The sequence below is a fragment of the Pteropus vampyrus genome, unplaced genomic scaffold (genome assembly GCF_000151845.1).
Source record: "Pteropus vampyrus isolate Shadow unplaced genomic scaffold, Pvam_2.0 Scaffold177, whole genome shotgun sequence".
Classification (NCBI taxonomy): Eukaryota; Metazoa; Chordata; class Mammalia; order Chiroptera; family Pteropodidae; genus Pteropus; species Pteropus vampyrus.
The window spans coordinates 1,810,593-1,831,275 of record NW_011888958.1 but is presented as its reverse complement, the minus strand read 5'-3'; the positions used below and the strand labels follow the sequence as shown (position 1 = coordinate 1,831,275).

Here is a 20,683-nt window from a genome sequence, read left to right as displayed (position 1 = left end):
CCCAATAGGTAACACAGAACATAAAATAAAGCAAATTAAAGTTAATTGCATTTGGAATTTAAAACAATTTAAAAAACTAGAGTTGTTCTGAGGTACTACGAAGGTAGACTTATCAGTTTGAATACTATTCAAGGCCGAACTTTTATCCTGAGGAATTAGAGCTATTGACTAGGAAAGGAAAACTTTTACAATCTCACGCAAAGGGAACTTTATCCTAGGAAACTGAAACAGGGCAGGCAGCTGCCAGGCCAGATTCAAACTCATCTCTTAAATCACTCCCTTTGGCTGATTCTTATTTTACAGCAAATAGGCTGGTCATGTAAATCAATCAAAATAACTGAAAACAAAACAAAAAACACCTTTAAGTTTCTCTGAGTGTTAACAGACCCTTGCCTTGTCCAGAGCTGGAACCATATTCACCACTTGGTCCCTGTTCTCCCTCAGGAAGTATATTTAAAGGCTCTCAGTCACCAGTCTTCCATCTCTGTGACTAATGGCATAGCAGCTTCTTTAGGGCTCACTCATATTTTCTCTATTGTGGTTTCTGAAAAATCTCTCCGGCTTCTATTTCCATTAAGCAAACATTTGTTTTTCTTCCAAAAGAGATTTCAAGGGGGGCGGGAAAAAAGCATACGAGGTATTTGTTTTCGTCAAATGAAAACTGCAGAGTCATGCCAGGTGTTCAGTGTAAAATCAAACAGATTTTAGGGAAATCAAAAGATGAACACATAAAATGCTCCTTGTCTTGCCTCCTACCTCTAACACCACTTCCAATCCCATTTTTCTTTAAGGTTAGCTACTTTAAGAATGGTAGTAGAAGAGCTTACAATTAGAGTATATAGAATAGCATCCTATTTACATGACACCAGCTTGCACGGTTTGCTCATTCACTGTTAGTCATTGCTTAAATATCACTGTGTTCTCAATGAACTCTTCCTTGTCCACTCTATTTAAAATTGCAACCCACCTGGTCACATACATGTCTTTTACGTTCCTTCCCCATTATTTCTCCATAGCACTTCTCACCTTCTAATACACTATATCATTTACTACATTGTTTTCCCCCATACTCCCTGCTCTGTGACCACCCCCTGCCCCCTGGACAATGTGGACATACGCAGGACTTTTTGTCAGTTTTGTTCACTGATGTGTTCCTGGTGCTGGAACAGTGCTACCACATAGTAGGTACTGAAAAAATACTCTGAAAGGATGAACAGTAATCCAATAGCTCACGGACTGGATCTTACCCATTTAACAAGAAATATGATAGCTGACTTCTTTCTAAAAAGAGAATAATTACCTACCCATTGGAAGATCAAGATTTCAAACTTCCAAGGAAGGACTGCTTCTCCAAATGTGTCAATTATAAAAAGTTTTATATGCTACTCAAAATAATGTACATAGTCAGGTTTATTTTCTATAGACTGGAGAGTATACATCAATATATTTAAATCCACTACTTTCAGAACTGGTCTTCTCAATATCTTACAATCTCCTATTCACCCCCGACAAACCCCCATCTTCTTTTCTTTGAGACTTTGGTGCCAATGTTTTGTCACTATACCCATCTCCTTCTAAGGTCTTTTTCAGTGTATCTTTGTTTCTGTAGTAAACACTAATCCTCCTACTCAGCCTCTCCAGAGCTTCACATTCTGAATTCCCTTCTTCCATGTCACCCAGAGCCTGAGAGACCATTGTTCCACAGGACCCGGGCCCCACCTGGGTGCTCACCTGCTCGTATTTGCCAGTTCCCTGCGAATCCTTGCTTTCACTGCTGCTTGCCTTTTGCTCTTTGCTCTTATTTCAGCCCTTCTGAATCAAGCTAGCTTCATGAATCACATTTACCTTTGTACTAGCTTGCAACTGTGTGGCATTTTGCCTACTCACTCCTTTCTTTATCCTTCACTCCTCCCTTCTGCCTTTTCTCTGGGTACATATGATTGTCTGGTTTGTTTATTTTTATGACAGTTAAGTGCCAACTAATAGATTATATAGCTTATAGGGCAGAAGTTGCTCAAGAACTGAATTCTGTATTTTTTTACACAGGAGATTAATTACCTACCAATTAATGTTTTACAAGATTACTTAATAATATTATGTTTACAATTACATAATACTATTAATTCTCTACTAATTCATGTTTTTACAACATTAGCCCAATAGTATAGAATTTAATAGTACTTCTTGATAGCTTCCATCCTTGAAATGAATTTAGAAAGCTGGGCATTAAACTGTCTAATTAATAACTGTCTAAACTGTCTTCAGCTTACTAGAAGAAACGCACAAGTAAACCAACAGCTATAATGTACTGCGGTAAGTTCTCTAACTGAAATAGGCACAGGGTGTGACAAATAGACTTAAAGGGCAAATAACTCATCTTAGAAGGGGAAGGATGGAAGTGGGAAGGGAGTGAGTGGTAGGCTTCTCAAGGGGGATGAGAGGCCTAAGCTGGGTCCTGAAGCAAAGGTAGAAATTAACCTGGTGAAGTGACATGAAAAAAATTTTGAGTTCAAGTTCTAAAAGAGTTCAGTATGAGTCTATGGTCATGACACTCTGAACGTGCTGGATCTTGTCCGATCTAGGAAGCTAAGCAGGGCTGGGCCTGGTTAGTACTTGGATGGGAGACCACCTAGGAATACCAGGTGCTGTAGGTGGGAAAAACAAACAAATGTTCAGAATGGCTGGAATATAAAGGTGTACTAGAATAGAGGGCAGGTGTGAGAAAGGATGGTTCTGGAGGCAATGAAACAGATTTCAGAATGAGTAGACTTATTTTTCTTATATGTACAATTCCATGGTGACACCTGTTATTTAAGTTTCTATTTCTTCCATAAGCAAATATCAATACTGATTGACTTGCATAAAATGACACAGTATTTCTCAACAGTGGAAAATAATGGAATAGGACAGGTGACTAGAAAGATCCACCAAAAATTCTGAAAACAGTGAAATGTAAAAGCAACCACTGCCAATTCTTTAGAGGTCCACAGCAAAGCTGGCTTTAACAAAGTTAAAAATGAAACACTAAGGAAGATTAAAATGTAACTAAAATTAAATTTTTAAACAATAAGCTGAACTATGAGAATGGATTAGTCAAAACACCCAAAGCTTAAGTTAACCAAGCAAAGCAAAACCAAAGTAAGCCTAATAAGGTAAATCTGGAACAGATTTCGGCATAGTGAGCAATGCCTCATTTGGGGATATAACTGGGGACCTACATACCCAGTACCAAGGTCCAGGGCCTTGTAACACCTTGCTATCTATCTGAAGGGTATCTAAGGTGAGGGTGCATGATATCTTTTGTATTTCCCAAACCAAATACTGACCTGGAACATATCAGACATCAGTAAGTGTGTCCTGAATGGACTTGGTACAAATGGGCTAATGGTACCTACCTGCAGGAGCATTGGGGCAGGGAGTACCCTGCTTCCCAGTGTCTCACTATGGCTAAGTATCACATCTTCAAATCCCCATTACCCTCCAAACCAGCCTATGGATAGGAATGCTATTCCAGAAAGCCTGTTTACTCATATATTAATTCTTTCATTTAGCCATTCGAGAACTTATCAGTTGCCTAATGCTACTTACAAGAACAGCATTCAAAGATGAATCATCACAGACCCGCCCTTTAAGAGGATGCAGTAAACAGGAAAATACATGTCAATTAATTACCTCTGTAAAGTTAAAATGTGACAAGTAGCACAGTTACGATGCTGAGACTTCAAAGCAGGGAGAGATTACTTCCAGCTGGGATGATCAGAGAAGGTTCTGTGGAAGAGGTGGCATTTGAGGAAGGTCCTGAGAAGAGGAATTAGGACAGGAGAGGAGTGCTTTTCTGGAAAAAGAAACAATATGGATGTAGAAAAGGGATGGAGAGGCCCGGGGGAATGGTGAACAGATCAGTTTGCCTAACTGTAGTAGGAAATAAAGTTGGAAGGACAAATTGAGGTCAGATAGTAGAGCATCAAATATTAGGCTAGGGAGTTTAGACTTTGTAGGCAATGAAAGCCATGGAAGATTTTGAGCAAGGGAATATTACAAATATGAATCTGGCAGTTACATGTAAGGATTGGGGTGGAGAGCCTTCGTAGGCTCCACTCAATTGTCTAATTCTATACATTTACTGATGTCTACTAAGCACTAGTTACCAGAGAATTAAAGGTAAATAAACAGACCTTTTCATTCAAGATGCTGAGTTTGGCAGATAGTAGGGAAATTATGGAGTCTGACTTCATTTTTAAATTTCTTCAGGAATGTCTGTCACATGGATTTGAGAAACAAAGCGGAAAAAAAAGTAGAAGACTATAGTGGAGGAAGGTATAGAAGAGGAAGGTTAGCACTCAATGCAGAGGAAAGACTGTGGCCAAAGGAACACAATCTGAGGTAATAATGGCAGCTAATATTTACTGAGACCTTAATACTTGCCAAGCACTATGTTAAGTGTTTTACATAGATTATCTCATTTAATCTCATAATACCACCCTGTGAGGTAGGTTCTATTATTAATACCCCCAGTCAATAAATGAGAAAACAGAAGCTAAGGAAACTAATTTAAGACCACACAATAGTAAGTGAAAAGAGCCAGAAATCAAACCCAGATTGTCTATTTCCAGAGCCTAGACTAGGTTACTCTGGAAAGGTCATCCAGTATGGCTCTAGCAAGGGCTGGATATGGGCGTGTAGAGCAGAGAATGGTCAGATATGAAGCTGTTAAGTTAGACTGGCATAAGACTGTGCAAGTCTTAGAGTAGTTTGATCTCCTTCCTATACATGATCAAGGGTTTTTGATGTTTTCTGCTGGTTCGACCTTTATTACATTTCCAGAATCTGAACATTTCTGACCACTTTCATCACCACCACCTTGGCCCCAGCCACCATCACCTTATGTGATTTACTCTAATATTGTTCTAACAAATTACTGCTTTTACCCTCATTCCTCTAGTCTATTTTTAATAAGCAACCAAAGCTATCTTTCAAAAATGTGTTAGAGTATCTCTCCTCTGCAAAATCCAGCAATGGCTTCCCATTTCCTTTAGAGTAGCAAGGTCCCAACAATAGCTTTCATGGATCCATCTGCTCTGCCTCCCTCCCCTTACCCCTCATCTACTAATAGTTTTCACCTTATTCTCCTCATGCTGACCTCTGTGCTTATACGTCACACATGCTCCTGCCTTAGGGCCTTTGTTTGGAACAATCTTTTCCATATATCCACTTGATAAATTCCTGCAACTCTTTCAAATCATTGTTCAAATGCCCCTCTCTTATTGAGGCCCATCTTCAATACCATAACCTCCCTCCCTCATGTGCTCTCTACCCCTGCCTGCTTTCTCAATCCTCTTTACTCTGATTTACCTTTTTTCCCATACCACTTACGACATTCTAACTTTCTAGATGGCTTGTTTATTCTGCTCATTGTCTATGTTCCTCTGATATAAGTTCTTTGAGAGCAGGAATCTTTTTTGTTTACTGATGTAGCTCGAGCACCTAGAAAAGTCCAAGTAGGTGCTCAACCGAAACTGACAGTAGGGATAAACTGCAAAGTGGCATAAAAAGGGAAAAAATAATACATTCATAGTTATATTTTTAAGAGAATTAATGAATACCTAATCTAGTCATTGTTTTAGAAGAAATTATAATTTTAGTTTTCTGAATCTATTAAGCTAAATTGAATTTCTTTAACCACTTTCAAATTGTTAATATTGTGATTAACTTTCAAAAACAATCTAAATACGAAACATTGTTTACATTGTCTAAATTCTTTTCTATTAAACCAATAAATATTTTAGGATGCTGTATATTAATTATCTATCGCTGCACAACAAATAACCCCAAAACTTAGTTTCTTAAAACAATAAACATTTATTATCTCCAGTTTCTGTAGTTCAGGAATTTGGGAGTGGATTAATTGGACAATTCTTGCTCAGGGTCTCTCATGATACTGTTGTCAGGATGTAAGCTTGGGCTGCAGTCATCTGAAGGCTTGACTGAGGCTGAGGACCCACCTCCAAGATGGCTCACTCAGTGGTTGGCAAGCTGATGGCTGGATGTTGGATGTAAACCTCAGCTACTTCTCATGTGGACTCTCCACTGGGCCTTGAAAATCTTCACAACATGGTGGCTGGCTTCCTCCAGAGTGGGCAATCCAAGAGAGAGCAAGGCAGAAGCAGCAATGTTTTTTATGACTTGGCCTTGTTCATACACTATCACTTCCTCTATATTCCATTGGTCATACAGACCAATCCTGATGAAATATGTGAGGAGACTACACAAGGACATGAATATTAGGAGGTGAGGTTCATTGGGGGCCATCTTGGAGGCTGGCTACAAGTTATATACAGTATTTGCACAATATTTTGTATTCAGCTTTTTTTTTCAGTTTATATATGTTTCTATTAACATAGCTTACATACTTTTTGTTTTAGGAAGTAGATGTTTTTCCAAAAATATTAACTCTTAAAAACTGAAAACAATATGGACTTTAAACTTCTCTTTTAACCACTTGAAGCTTTCCAATTTTTCTTACAGTCTAAATATTTTACTTAATGAAAGAATTAAAATCAGGACAACTACAACTCACACAATGTCCTCTTTGTTGTTCCTAAGGGTGAAAGTGAATTTAAATACTTCAAATAAAAGTCAGATATATTATGAAAGAGTAGGAATTAATGATTCATTATATTTAAAATTATAAACATGTTAATAACTGAATAAAACTAAGTGAAATTAAATACTAAATCAAGGAAGATATAAAGTGGAAATACTGATATTAACAGAATGGCAATTTCCTTTACGCTATTACGGAAAAAAGTTTCTAATCATACAATGGTAGCATTAATACTTAAGTACTGAAGAGATATTTGGTAGAAAGAGACAAGACTGACTACTAGCACAGATCTGAAAAATACTGAAAAATTTTATAAGAAGAATTTTTCAAATAGCAACTAAATAAAAGAAATTTATTTAAAAATCAACTTTTATTAGATTATTGCCAAGAAGCTATAATAAAGACCTGTAAGCATGGAAACTACAATGGCAGAGACGGAACAAGAAGAAGAATTTCCCAATAGTATGAGTTGTTTCATGTTGGTGGAGAAGTGAGAATTTTTACCCCAAGGGCTTAGCCTACATTGGACCACACTATCCAAAGTAGATTCACAGATCAGGATGCTGGTTGATATCTTTTAAGGTCATTCCAATCCTGAGATCAAATACTTTTAACTCCCAATAAAAGAATTAGAATTGATGCATTGATAGTTATCAAAAAATATAAAATTCTTTCCTATAAATAGATCTTTTTTCTGCACTTTATTACATTTTAATCAAAACATCATTAGACAAGGCTCCTTCTGTATAATGAAACCATTTGGGTGTTATACCAAAATGACATCAGGTAGTACATGACTTCATTCTTCGTTTCAGGCTTGACTTAGCTACATAATCAAAGCATGGGGAAAGCTGTAACTATTGTTGCCTATTGTTCTTCATCAGTCACAAGGCCTTTCATTAAGAGTGAAAGTTCTCTAGATTAAGAAAATACTATCAATCAGGAGGGGGTTAATAGCGCCCCAATAAGCAAATATAATGAAAATCTAAGGTGATAAATAATCTCTGCCTCTAAACCCATACCCACTGTGGGAGGCACTTACTGCAGAGGAATAATTACAAGGGTCAATGCCATATGTCATTGTCTATATTGGAGTTTGTGGGAAGAGAAGTGAAAACATGTTTTCCCTTTCTTGTTAGCAAGTGAAAAATAGCTACTGCTTCAAACAAGTTATATGAGAAAGACTGAAATATTACAATACTTCATGTATAAGACAAGGAATAGAGATTCTATGTAAGTACATTTCCTCAGATGTGTCTTTAAGATGCTTCCCCTCTAAATACCTTAACATTTTTATTTTCACAATGTTTTGTAAAAATGTCTCTAAAGTAACATTTATGGTTTAAGGTTTTGATTATGATCATCAGTTATATTTTTCTGTAAACCTGGTATGCCTCCAGGGGCTACAGGTTTATAGGATTATTTGCCCTTCTGCCACTAAATGGACCCATTACCATAATTTCTGAGCTGGTTTTATTTGACATCATGCTATTACTATGTGCCTGACTCCTCTGATAAGCTGCCATTATCTAATTTGAAAAAATCTTTTGTGGGAGGTGGATCGGAGATCTATATTTATTACACTTTGTCAATTTATGCAAATGAAGACCTCTCCAATAGAATAAAGGTTGTGAACTTTGTGACAGCTCTTTTAGCGACTCATAGATTCCTTTCCATTTGTTATAAGCTCTCAGCTTAGAATAAGAAAGCAGAATTTGCAGAAATCTGACCTATGGAAAAGTGCAGTATTACTTTATATAGGTTACTTACCAATTTTTCCTTTCCTTTCTGGGCTTTCCCCGTTTCCTTCAACTAATATGTCACTCTCAACCTGTAGAAAATGGACATGGATACTCATATAAGAGCAATGTTCTCTCCTTTCTCTGTCAGTATGCCTATTTTTGATGTAGTTATCTCTTTCACATTTGTTTTGAATCTGTTCAGGCTTTGGAAATCAGATCACCAAACTCATTTCCTGACTGGTAGTTGTACTCTTGGACTTTTTCACCTCTTCCACTCTTTCTTTTTATTCAAACTACAACTGCGGCCACTCTTATAAAATCACTTGTTTATAAAATCAGCAACAGCAAAAGGAGGCAAATCACACTCCCTCTGAAAGCTAGTGTACATTTTTGTGTAAATGTATGGTGAGGGGCAGTGAGTAAAGAGCTAATCCGCAAACAAAGTGCAGTTTATGCACTTTGTTTTGTGAGGTTTTTTTTAGGCTGTGAAGAACTCAACTACTAGTTGCGTGCTCCAAGTGTGACAAAAAGCAACCACTTAGTATTACATTTATGAGGATGTGGTTAAAAGGGACCAAGCCAATCCCAGTCCTAGGTACATACCCAAAGAATTGAAAACAGGGACTCGGATCATTTGAGATCTTGCTCCCTGTCATATGTTGCCAGTTTGGCAACTTTTATAAAAACTAAAAGAAAAAAAACACGACTCAAACAGATATTTCTATGCCAAAGTTCACGGCAGCATTATTCATAAGAGCCATAGATGGAAACAACCCAAGTGTCCACCAACAAATGCAGAGATAGACAAAATAATATACACATATATATAATAGAATATTATTTATCTATAAAAAGGAATGAAGTTCTAATACATACAACGTGGGTGAACCCTGAAAATGTTATGCTAAGGGAAAGAAGCCAGACACAGAAAGACAAATATTATATGATTTCACTTATATTAAAATAACAAATAGGCAAATTAATTGACAGAAAGTAGATTAGAGGTCATCAGGGGTTGGAGGAATGGAGAATGGGAGCTATTACTTAACAGGTCCAGAGTTTCTGTCTGAGGTGATAAATAAGTTTTGGAAACAGTAATGATGATTGTACAACACTGTGAATGTAACTCATCCCACTGAATTATATATTTAGAATGGCTAAAATGGCAATTTTTATGTTATACATCTTGTACCAGTAAAAAAAAATTAAAAACAGAAGGAACCAAGCATTTCAAACATAAGGTCATAAGAGGAAAATCGGGGCTACTATTTCAACAGAGTTAACAGTATGACAACAATCCATCCCTGTGCTACTTCCTGAGTTAAATTCTGAAGGGTAGTACTGACACTCAGAAAATGTCTTTAAGCATGAGTTTATACAGTATTTTCCATTCTCTCAGAAAGTTAAACTTACCTATGCAACATAAATCTGAAAATTATACATTCAAGAGAGAATATAAAGTGTTATAAATTCTAACTATAGTGTAAACATTTTCAAGAAGGGTCTTCTAACATTTTATTGACTACAACTTAAACACTTCTCCAGAGGATTTCAGGTCGAGATGGTGGAGTAAGTAAATACTGCTTGTCTCCTTCCATAATCGTATCAAAATTACAACTAAACTATAGAACAACCATTGCTGATAACCTCCTGAAGACTAGCTGAACAGAAGTCCAATAACTAAGGATATAAAGCAGAAGCCATGTTGAGAAAGGCAGAAGGGGCAGAGATGCAGAACAGGCTGGTCCCACATTCATGTGAGGCAGTTAAAAATGTGGAGGGATATCTTGGGCTGCAGAGGTCCCCCCTGGGGAGTGAGGGGTCACAGCCCCAGAGCAGGCTCCCTAGGGTTCCAGTGCTGGGTAGAGAATCTCCATAACTTCTGGATGTGAAAAACAGCATGGATTGTACCCTGAGTGAGAGGAGGGCTGCTGGAGACCCAGGTGTTTCTCTTAAGGGGCCCCGCGCAAGGACTTAGTTGCTGCCGGACTCACTCGCTCTGAGCTCCAGTGCTGGGACAGCAGCTAGGTAAACGCCAGGGACACATGGGAGGAAATGAATTGTCTGGCTTCAGGGTGAGGGCTGCAGAGGCAGCGTTCTTCCCAAAAGAAGTGCTGGCAGAAGCCATTGTTCTTTTGTTGAGCCCTCCCTCTACCCACCTATAGGCAAGTCTGAGTCCCTCTCGACCTGACCAAATTGTTTGCCCCCACCCTGGTGATTCCCTGTGCCACCCAACTTGTGGGCCCATCCAAGCCACTTCCAGTGGTTTCTTCATATAAACTGCCTGTTTTGGCTTATGCTGCGGACTTTCCTAAAACTCTTTCAAAGGTTCACAAACTCTAAATAAGAAGCATCTGGCCTCAGCCTGCCCTGTACCTCTTGCTAAGTGGCCTGAAGCCTGGCAGTAGTAGCAGCCAGTTTCAGTTTGCAGTTTAGCTTCTCCCAGGCACCACCAAGCCTAGCACGAACTATCATCGGATTATTCTGTAGCTCATACCACATGGCTCCAGGCAGGGCAAAGGCCGTGGCTGACTTGGACCTGCACCAAAGCTCCTCCCAAGAGGTCCCAGAAGCAACACAACTGGTGGCCAGCTTCGGACCACACCAGCACACCATCCAACTACCTCCACAAATGACACACGCAAAAGGTGGACTCGGTAGGCATAAGAGCCCCACAAAAGCGAATCCTGCTTTGTGAGTTCTGCCCTTGCATAACAGCTCCTCCACTGTAGTCATGGCCAGTCCTCATAGCCAATCAGTCTGAGGGTCACTCCTTCCCACTGAGGTACCAATAGCAGTCAAGGCTCAACTGCAAAAGGAGAGCATATACAACCCACACAAGGGATATACCTGGAGCACCTTGCTCAGGTGACCAGGAAGACTGTGTCATTGGGTCCCACAGAACAGCAACTATATAAGGCCAAGCTATCAAGACCAGAAGATGTAGTGGCTTTACCTAACACATAGAAACAAACATAGGGAGTCAGCCAAAATGAGGAGACAAATAAATACGTCTCGAATGAAAGAACAATACTAAAAAAAAATAGAACTAGATAAAATGGAGACAAGCAATCTACCCGATGCAGAGTTCAAAACACCTGTAAGGATGCTCAATGAAATAAGGGGAAGAGTAGATGAACTCAGTGAGAACTTTAACGAAGAGACAGGAAACAAAATAGACATAGAAAACAAAAAAGAACCAGTCAGAAATGAAGAATACAATAATTGAAATGAAGAATACATTAGAAGGAATCAACAGTAGATTAGATGAAGTAGAGGATAGAATCAGCAATTTGGAAGAAAGGTAGCAGAAAACATCCAATCAGAACAGCAAAAAGAATAAGAATTCAAAAATATGAGGATAGTTTAAGGGGCCTGTGGGATAACTTCAAGCATACCAACATTCACATCATAGGAGTACCAGAAGGAGAAGAAAGAGTAAGGAATTGAAAACCTATTTGAAGAAACAATGATGGAAATGTTTCCTAACTTGGTGAAGGAAATAGACATACTAGTCCAGGAAGTACAGAGTCACAAAAAAGATGAACTCAAAGAGGCCCACACCAAGATACATCATAATAAAATGCCAAAGGTTAAAGACAAAAAGAGAATCTTAAAAGCAAGAGAAAAGCAGTTAGTTGCCTACAAAGGAGCTCTCGTAAGACTGATTTCTCAATAGAAACTTTGCAGGCCAGAAGGGATTGGCAGGAAATATTAAAAGTGATGAAAAGCAAGAACCTACAACCAAGATTACTCTACCCAGCAAACCTATCATTTAGAATCAAAAGAGAGATCAACAGCTTCTCAGATAAGAGAAAGCTAAAGAAATTCATCACCACAGAATCCACTTTACAAGAAATGTTAAAAGGACTTCTTTAAAAAGGATAAAAATTTAAAAGGTCAAAAATGTGAATAATAAAATGGCAATAACTATATACCTATCAATAATTCCTTTAAATGTAAGTAGATTAAATGCTCCAGTGAAAAGACATAGTGTGGCTAAATGGATAAGAAAACAAGACCCATACATATGCTGTCTACAAGAGACTCAATTCAGATCAAAAGACACACTGACTGAAAGTAAAAGGATGGAAAAAGATATTTCATGTAAATAAAAGTTAACAAAAAGCTGGGGTAGCAATACTTATATCAATCAAAATAGACTTAAAACAAGAGACAAGAAGAACCTAGCAATTCCACTTATTAGTACTTATCTAAAGAAATCCAAAACACTAATTTGAAAAGACATGCATCCCATGTTCATTGTAGCATTATTTACAACAGCCAAGAAATGGAAGCAACCTAAGTGTCCACTGATAGATGAATAAAAAAGAGGTAGTACATATACACAATGGAATATTATTCAGCCATAAAAAAAAAATGAAATCTTGACAACATGGATGGACCTAGAGGGTATTAGGCTAAGTGAAATAAGACAAATACCATATGATTTCACCTATACGTGGAATCCAAAAAACAAAATAAACAAACCAGAAACAAACTCATAGATACAGAGAACATTATGATGGTTACCAAATGGGAGAGGTATTGGGAGATGAATGAAAAAGTGGAAGAGATTAAGATGTGCAAATTGCCAATTATAAAAACGGTCACAGGAATGTAAAGCACAACTTAGGGAATATAGTCAATAACATTGATTAGTACTATACTTATTGGAGTGATCACTTTGTAAGTTATATATCTAGTCACTATGTTGTATACTTCAAGCTAGTATAATACTATATATCAACTATAATTGAAAAATTTAAAAATATTTTTAAAGTTTAAAAAAAGCCCTTCTCCAGATATTTGGAATCCTAGGATAGAATGAGCGGTACCTACCCCAAGGCTTGCAATCTTGACAACACTTCCATTAACTTTCCCTTTTAAAAACACTTCAAACAGGAGACACTTCAAACTGGCATCTCCAAACATCCCCCTTCTTCGGCATCTCTGCCCCATACACACAGAGAGGGTTAAATGGATTCCCCTTTAATTTGCTGTTTCTACTAGTGGCACCACACATTTCCTAATCAACAACTCAAAATCTTCACCATCTGTGAATTCTCCCCTCTCCTGCCATCTATATTTCAATCTGTTATGAAGGACTGGTGATTTTTCCTTTGCAATGTCTTTCCCATATCTTTCTCTTTTTTTTCTCCTAGTTCCCTGAATCTAGATTCCAACCTTTATTACTTGACTTGGACTGTTATGAAACTCTGAACTGGTCTTCTCATCACCAATGTATCTATTCTCAAATCTATACACTACTGTCATCCTAAAATGCTGTTTTCATCATTTTCCCACTAGATTGTAACCCATATCATTGCAGGGATTCATTCATCTTTAAACTTGGAATATAACATGTTTAATTAATGTTTGCTGAATGAATTAATGAATACATAAATCACATCTCTCTTCAAAACTTTCATCTATTTCTCATTGTCTACAATGAAAGATACAAACTCAAACTCTATACGCCTGACTATAAGCCACTTTAAAGCAAGGATCCTATCTAGTCCCCCATTGTACCCCTCAAGCTATAGGAGAGCCTGGTATTCAGCGGGTACTCACTAAACATTTCTTAAATGAACATTTGACAGATCCATGAAAGTGCAGATAAGTTGGCCTGAAATGTGGGTATATAATGTTTTTTAGAGAACTTTCAGTCCTGCGTAATGGCTTAGTCAGAACGACAACTAATAAAAATTGGATATTTTGCAAATAAAATGGCAATAGGTAATAATTAACAGGCAAAACATTTTGTATATAAATAAAACAGTAAACGTTTAAAAAACTGATTTAAAAATTGATGAGAATAAATCCTTGATCTCCAGGATTTCTCATTCCTGCAAGGATTTAAACTAGTTATAATATCACAAGATAACACCTATTTAATAGAATTCTATATTTGCACATATGCAATAAAAAGTAATATAGGAGAAGAACCAAAATGGGGTAGATGACAGAGGCTCTGTTCATCCCTCTGGCGACCAAATCAAAGTTGTGACGGAAACAAGGAGCAGCAGCAAGGAAAAACTGCCTGGGATCTTGATGAATAAGGCATATAATTAGGGAGAAATCCAAGAAAGCACCCTGCAACGGCAGAAGGTAAGACGGGGCGAGGACGTGGGGCAACCCACTCTTGAGCAGCTGAGACAGAGGCTGCGGCAGCAGCAGATGCCTCTTAAAGAGGCTGCGTCCTCGAGCAGATTTTCGCGGTGACGGACCTGCTCGTTCTGAACACCAGTGCCGATTGGGCTGAGCAAAGCGGGCACCAGGGACTTACAAGGAGACACTGTCAGAGTGAGGGCCGAAGGGAGACTCGCTCTGTACAGAATGCTGGCAGTATCCATCATTCCCTGTTGAGCCCTGCCCACTACCAGTGCGTGGACACAGTGTCACCATTGCCGTGAGGTCATCAGACTGGATAACAGAGGTTGCTCCGCCCATAAGATTCTCTGAAACTCCACTTCCCCCAACTCATGGCCCCACCCAAGCCACATCCAGGTTTATCCTCAGTGAGTCAGATGCTCCTTGCTGAGCAGCGCCTAGCCTCACACTGGAGGCAGCTGGCCTCGGTTTCTGGTGTGGCCTTTCGAGGCAGCTATAAGCACAGCATCTGTGGATTGCTTGCTGAATCTTAACAGGTGGCCCCAGAGGGGCACAGGCTTGAGCTAAATTTGGCCTGTAGCCGAGCCCCTCTCAGGACTGTGCCACTGGACAGCTACTTCACAAATCCACACTAATAAGACTGGGAGACTTAGGAGCTTTGCTTAGTATATAGAAATAGACACAGAAAGGCAGCCAAAATGGGAAGACAAAGAAGCAGGAACCATATGAAAGAACAAAACAGAAATCCAGTATAATGGAGTCAAGTAGTCTAATAGATGCAGAGTTCAAAACACTGGTTATAAAGATGCTCAATGAACTTTTGGGAAGTGTAGATAAATTCAGCGAGAACTTCAACAAAGAGCTAAAAAACATAAAAATGAAAATAGAAATTATAAAAGGGAACCAGTCTGAAATGAAGAACACATTATCTGAGATGAGAGGTATATTAAATGGAATAAACAAAGGAATAAACAGAGTGAATAAAGAAAAGGATCAAATGCCCTATCTAGAGGATGGGAAAGCCAAGGACAGGGAAAGTCAAGGACACTCAATCAGAATGGCAAGAAATAAGATGCTAAGACTATAAAAATAATTTAAGGAGGATATAGGACACTATTAAGGGTCCAAATATCTGTCTGATTGGCGTAACTGAAGAAAATCAAGATGTTGAACAGCTGTTTGAAGAAATAATGATGGAAAACTTCCCTGACCTGGTGAAGGAAATGGACATAAAACCCCAGAAAGCTCAGAGAATTAAAAAAATCAGGGGTCCAAAGAGGCCCACACCAAGACATATCATAATTAAAATTCCAAAGCTTAAATACAAAGAAAGAATATTAAAAGCAGCAAGAGAAAAACAGATTGTTACTTACAAGGGAAAACCCATAAAACTGGCAGCTGATTTCTCGAAAGAAACTATGCAGACAGAAGGGCTTGGCAAAAAATATTCGACAGGATGAAGACCCAGGATCTACAACCAAGAATAATTTATACAGCAAAGCTATCATTTAGAGTTGAAGGACAGATAAAGAGCTTTCCAGACAAAAATAGGCTGAAAGAATTTATTACCACCAAGCCCATATTACAGGAAATGTTGGAGGGCCTTCTTTAAGAAGAAAAAACATGTATTAAAAACAGGAATAAAGAATGGTAACAACTACATTCCTAACAATAAGTACCTTAAATGGAAAAGAATTAAGTGCTCCAACCAAAAGATAGAGTGGCTGAAAGAGTAAGAAAACAAGACCCCTACATATGATAAGGAAGGGGACGGAAAAAGATATTGCTTCGATGGACCTAGAAGGTATTTAAGTCAGAGAGAGAAAGATAAACACTATATGATTTCACTTATATGTGGACTCTAAGGAATAAAAAGAACAAACTAATCAAAACAGACTCACAAATAGAGTGGACAATTTGGTGATGGACAGAGGGGAGGGGGAGCTGGATGGCTGGGATAATAGAGTGAAGAGTTAAAGAAGTACAAATTAGTAGCTGAGGGATGGTCACGGGGATGAGGAGCACAGCAAAGAGAATGCAGTTAGCATTAATATGTTGGCTAGGTAGAGGGTTGGGGAGGGAGGGAGCAATTGGGGGGATCGTTTTATGAACTATATAGATGTCTAACCAATGTACTGTATACTTGAAACTAATTAAAAATTTTTTAAAAAGTAGTATAAAAATAATTCCACATGATATTCAGAAGTATTGATTAGTCCCTTTAGATATAGTTTGCATGATAATATATTTATTCACGATTCCAAAGGCTGTGTGACAAAATCAAAAGCTATTTACCAATCTCTTCCAGCTATAGAGTAGCACCTGCTATCAAGTAATTTCAAGGATGATTTATGAATAGAAACTTGGTCTTCAATAAAGCCTCAGAAGACTTTACAGAGTAAACCAAAATTTAAAACTATTACAAGAAAAAATAAGATATACTATATATCTTGATAAATAGTCCTAAGTTCCTACCTGGCTTTTTGATCAATTCCGCACTTGATGGTATTGTAATTAATGGGATAAAAGTTAACATCATTTGGCAAAGACAGAAAATCCAATTCAGAAACAAACAGACAAAAAGCCCAGAAGCACATGAAGTACATTTACAGCTTTAAGAGAGCAGAGATGTTACCTTACATCCGGATAGTCGCCCTACCTACCAGGGCCATAATGATTTCGTCTGTATGAGGTTTCAGCCAAGACACTCCACATTTCTATGCTGACCAGGAATTATCCAAACTGGACCAAAAAAAAAAAAAAAAAATTTATAAAGCCAGGTCAACAAAACACTAAGTGACTTATTCCAAGTTTTAAAATCATTAGCATTCTAAACAATGAAACAAAGCAAATTTATTCAGCAAAATAATCCTGAAACTTCATAGTAAAATTACCTACCATAAATTATGGAAGGAAATGCTACCGGATGGATTGCTAACCAGCAGCTTCCTATTCTACTATTTGTACCATCAGATGTTTCTTACTATCAGATGACTGAATAACATCCACTTCTTTGGCAGAGAATGGTAAGGTTCAGAAGACTAAATTCTAGAACCACGTCTACTAACTACACTATGAATCTGGGCATTTCTCTTAACCATATTCACATCGCAACACTCTAACTACAAAATCAAACTCATAGTTAACAAAAATGTATATCTATAGAGTACATACTACAAAGTACAAATATAAGGTACTATGCTCATATTAAGAAATAATCTTGTTACAAATTTTATGTTTATAAATGAGTCTGTAGGTCTATGTTCAAACACCGAAAATCTTGGACTGATTTTCATATTTTGCAATTACCAATTTTTAGAATGTATTCCTAATACAGCCCTTGATAGAAGATGCCCTACCCTCTTTTCAGCAAGTTATCAATACGGTGAATTTTTTAGAACCTTAGACATACAAAATTAATTGTAACTTTATAGATTCCATATCAGAGGAAACCCCTCCGTTGTATGGTGATTCCACCATGGACTCACTGGAGTGTGACATGCAAAAGAGGGAAAAATGCACCAGAAACAGAGCCACGATCATGCTAGCAGATGGTATGTCTAAAAAGGTTTTCACTGCTCATTAACAAATCAACATATTCTATTTATAGAGTTCAGAAACAAATTAACATAAGTGAAAAAGAGAGGATGGGAAAGAGCATCAGAGGTCAAAGAGCATCAGACCTCTGGAAGGGGTGGAGGGATTAAGTTCTCCCCAAGGAAATGGAGCGGGACGATGCACAATGAAGTTTTTAAAAGAAATTTTAAATTCAATTTGAAATGGAGATTGACGCAAAGCTGAGCTTCAACAAGTTTCCTAACTATGGTCTTGGCACCCATAATTCTCTGTCTTAACGACTCACTATCATTGAATGAAGGCATAATTACAGAGCTCCTCCTCTCAAAAAAGAGAACAATACTTCCGAGTACTTCTTTTCACAGGTGTGCTCTGGTTAAAGGGGAAGAAAAAAAAAAGAACAAAAGGCAAGGGCCTTCAACTATGCAACTTACAGAAAAAGGAGCTGCGGACGCATATAACAAGTGGGAAGCCTCAGCGGGTTCTGGACGGGCAGTGTCCGCTACGCAGGACAAAATGAGGCGGAGGACCTGACCCCAAGACGCTCCTCCAGCCCCCGTAGTAGCCTCTCTCACCTTAGGTGGCAGCATTTGTCTGTTCGCTCTGCTCCTGGATGCCAGGACTCCCGCGTGCGCTGCCCCGCGGAGGCTGCCAGCCTCGCCCCCAACCACCACCCTCCTAAAAGTCCCCAACTGTCTCACCAAAAAATGTGTAGCCAGGGAAGTCCGCTATGTGCGCCATCCCTTAAGAATTAGCAAGAGTTAGAAGCCAGGAGAGCGAGAAGGAAACCAAAAGAGTTGGGACAGGTTCAGAAAAAGCTGAGGCGGAGCAAGGGCTACAGCCAGGCGGCCGCGGCCACGCAGGCTGGGGCGTGAGGAGAGGGGAGGACGCGCGGGCGAGGAACACTGCAAAACAGGCGGGCGGGCCGACTGGTAGGGCAACGAGCCTCCTGAGGCGAGGGCACCCCGACCTCGCGCCGCCGGAGACCCGTGGCTCGCAGGTCACTGTGCTGCTACTGCCCCAGGGTGGCTCTCTCCGGCCTCCCTGCCCGACCCCCAGGGCAGGCTCTGGCGCCTCCACAGCTCGCACACTCACCGCACGCGCCGCTCCGGCGCGGCGACCCGCCGCCCTCGGAGCGATCTTCGCCCCTCCCTCCGCGCCCCGCCCGCGGCGGCGTCGGGGGGGGCAACGTAACAGCGCATGCGCTCTCCGCGCGCTGGCAACGTCTCGGGTAGAACGTAACCAGCTTGGCGTGCTGGTTTCCTTAGAGACGGAGCCGGGCCTAGGCCGTAGCGGAGAGACTACGACTACAGCGGGGCCCTTGAAGAAGACAATATGCCGTCTAAGGGAAAGGACAAAAGGAAAAGCAAGAATAAAGAAAAAGACAAGAAGAAGTAAGGAGAAGCCACCCTGAGATCCCCTCTCCCTGGACCTCCCCTCCGGGGATTCGGGTCTGGGGGCCACCCGGCGCAGGAGTTGACTAACTGGCGCCCTCCCGCCGGCTTTCCTCGACCATCCTGGACCCTCCTCTCGCTCTTCCCGATCCCGAAGATAGTTCCTAGTGTTTGGAAATTTCCCCAAATGTATGCCAAAGCGTATTGCTTCACTTGAGACAATATAGAGTGTAAGATTTGGGACCCTGAAGTAATTTAGACACAGCCCCTGCCCATGTGTATTAACGATGGAGGCAGATAAACTCCCTAAGAAAAGAAGAAACACAGGACCGAATGAAATAGGTGCTACTTGAGGAGAAAAGAACTGAGAATTAGGAGGAAGAGTTCCGACACTAGATGTGAAGGTCAGGATAACATTTCTTGGGATGTTGGAGGTCCTGGAGACAAGTGATGTCCAATAGGGTAGGCACCCTCTATATGTGGCTATCAAATTAAAATTAATTAAAATTAAATTAAAAATTCAGACCCTCAATTGTACTAGCCACATTTCATATGCTTAATAAGCACATGTGGTTAGTGGAGACTATATTGGACAGCCTAGGTAAAGAACATCACAGAAAGTTTTATTGGACAGCACTGCTCTAGACTAGTTGTTCTTAACCCAGGGCTGTTTTGCCTCCCAAGGGACATTTTGCAATATCTGGAGACATTTGGTTATCACATCTGGAGATGTGTGCTATTGGCATCTAGCAGGTAGAGACTAAAGATGCTGTTTAACACCCTGCAGTGCACAGGACAACCCCCCTACCCTCTCCCCAAGGAAAAATTTTTTTGGCCCAGTGTCAGTAGTGCCAGGCTTGAGGAGTCCTGCTCACAACTCTAATCTTTTGTAGAGTAGGCACTAAGCATTATTCACCATATCATCAGCACCTATCAGAGAGCCTGGAACATAGCAGGTGCTTAATATTTGTTCAATAACAAATTAAGGTGTCTGCTTGTGTGCGCTTCAACTTGGATGTTTTTTCCACAAGAACTGTGCTCTGGGTTCATTCTTTCTTGCCCCTAGTCTGAGAGATCTCTGCTATGTGGTTGAGATGATCTTGAACATCTAAAGGATCTCTGGATGATTGAAGTAGTTCCTTGGGCCTTTTAGGGATTCCTTTTGGTTCAAAGGGAGCCTAAAGGATTTGACCACATTGGATAATTGTTCAGCTTTCCCCAAACTGGTTGGAACCTCTGAAGTGGATATTGCT

At 39.5% G+C, this 20,683-nt stretch overlaps 2 protein-coding genes and 1 pseudogene across 18 annotated transcripts in view; 2 read left to right on the top strand and 1 right to left on the bottom strand.

The window, feature by feature from the left end:
• The window catches only part of LOC105299241 (ectonucleoside triphosphate diphosphohydrolase 5), a 61,782-nt gene extending 42,570 nt beyond the window's left edge, over positions 1-19,212 (bottom strand). For 5 of the 16 annotated variants that reach the window (XM_023537001.1, XM_023537014.1, XM_023537012.1 and 2 more), the window contains exons 1-3: positions 19,132-19,212; positions 17,096-17,202; positions 8,375-8,435 (exon numbers count right to left, since the gene is read on the bottom strand). The gene's annotated coding sequence lies outside the window, so the exon portion shown is untranslated. The other 11 variants (XM_023537002.1, XM_023537013.1, XM_023537006.1 and 8 more) reach the window with 10 other exon arrangements.
• LOC111746145 lies at positions 2,536-2,654 on the top strand (annotated as a pseudogene).
• Positions 19,213-19,220: 8 nt separating the features above from the next.
• Positions 19,221-20,683, top strand: part of BBOF1 (basal body orientation factor 1) — a 30,059-nt gene continuing 28,596 nt past the window's right edge. Inside the window, exon 1 of one of the 2 annotated variants that reach the window (XM_011370929.2) lies at positions 19,221-19,430. In XM_011370929.2, the coding sequence (XP_011369231.2) occupies positions 19,372-19,430 (59 nt within the window). In that variant the 5' untranslated portion in view covers positions 19,221-19,371. Of the gene's footprint in view, positions 19,835-20,683 lie in introns of both variants that reach the window. The other variant, XM_023537017.1, reaches the window with a different exon arrangement.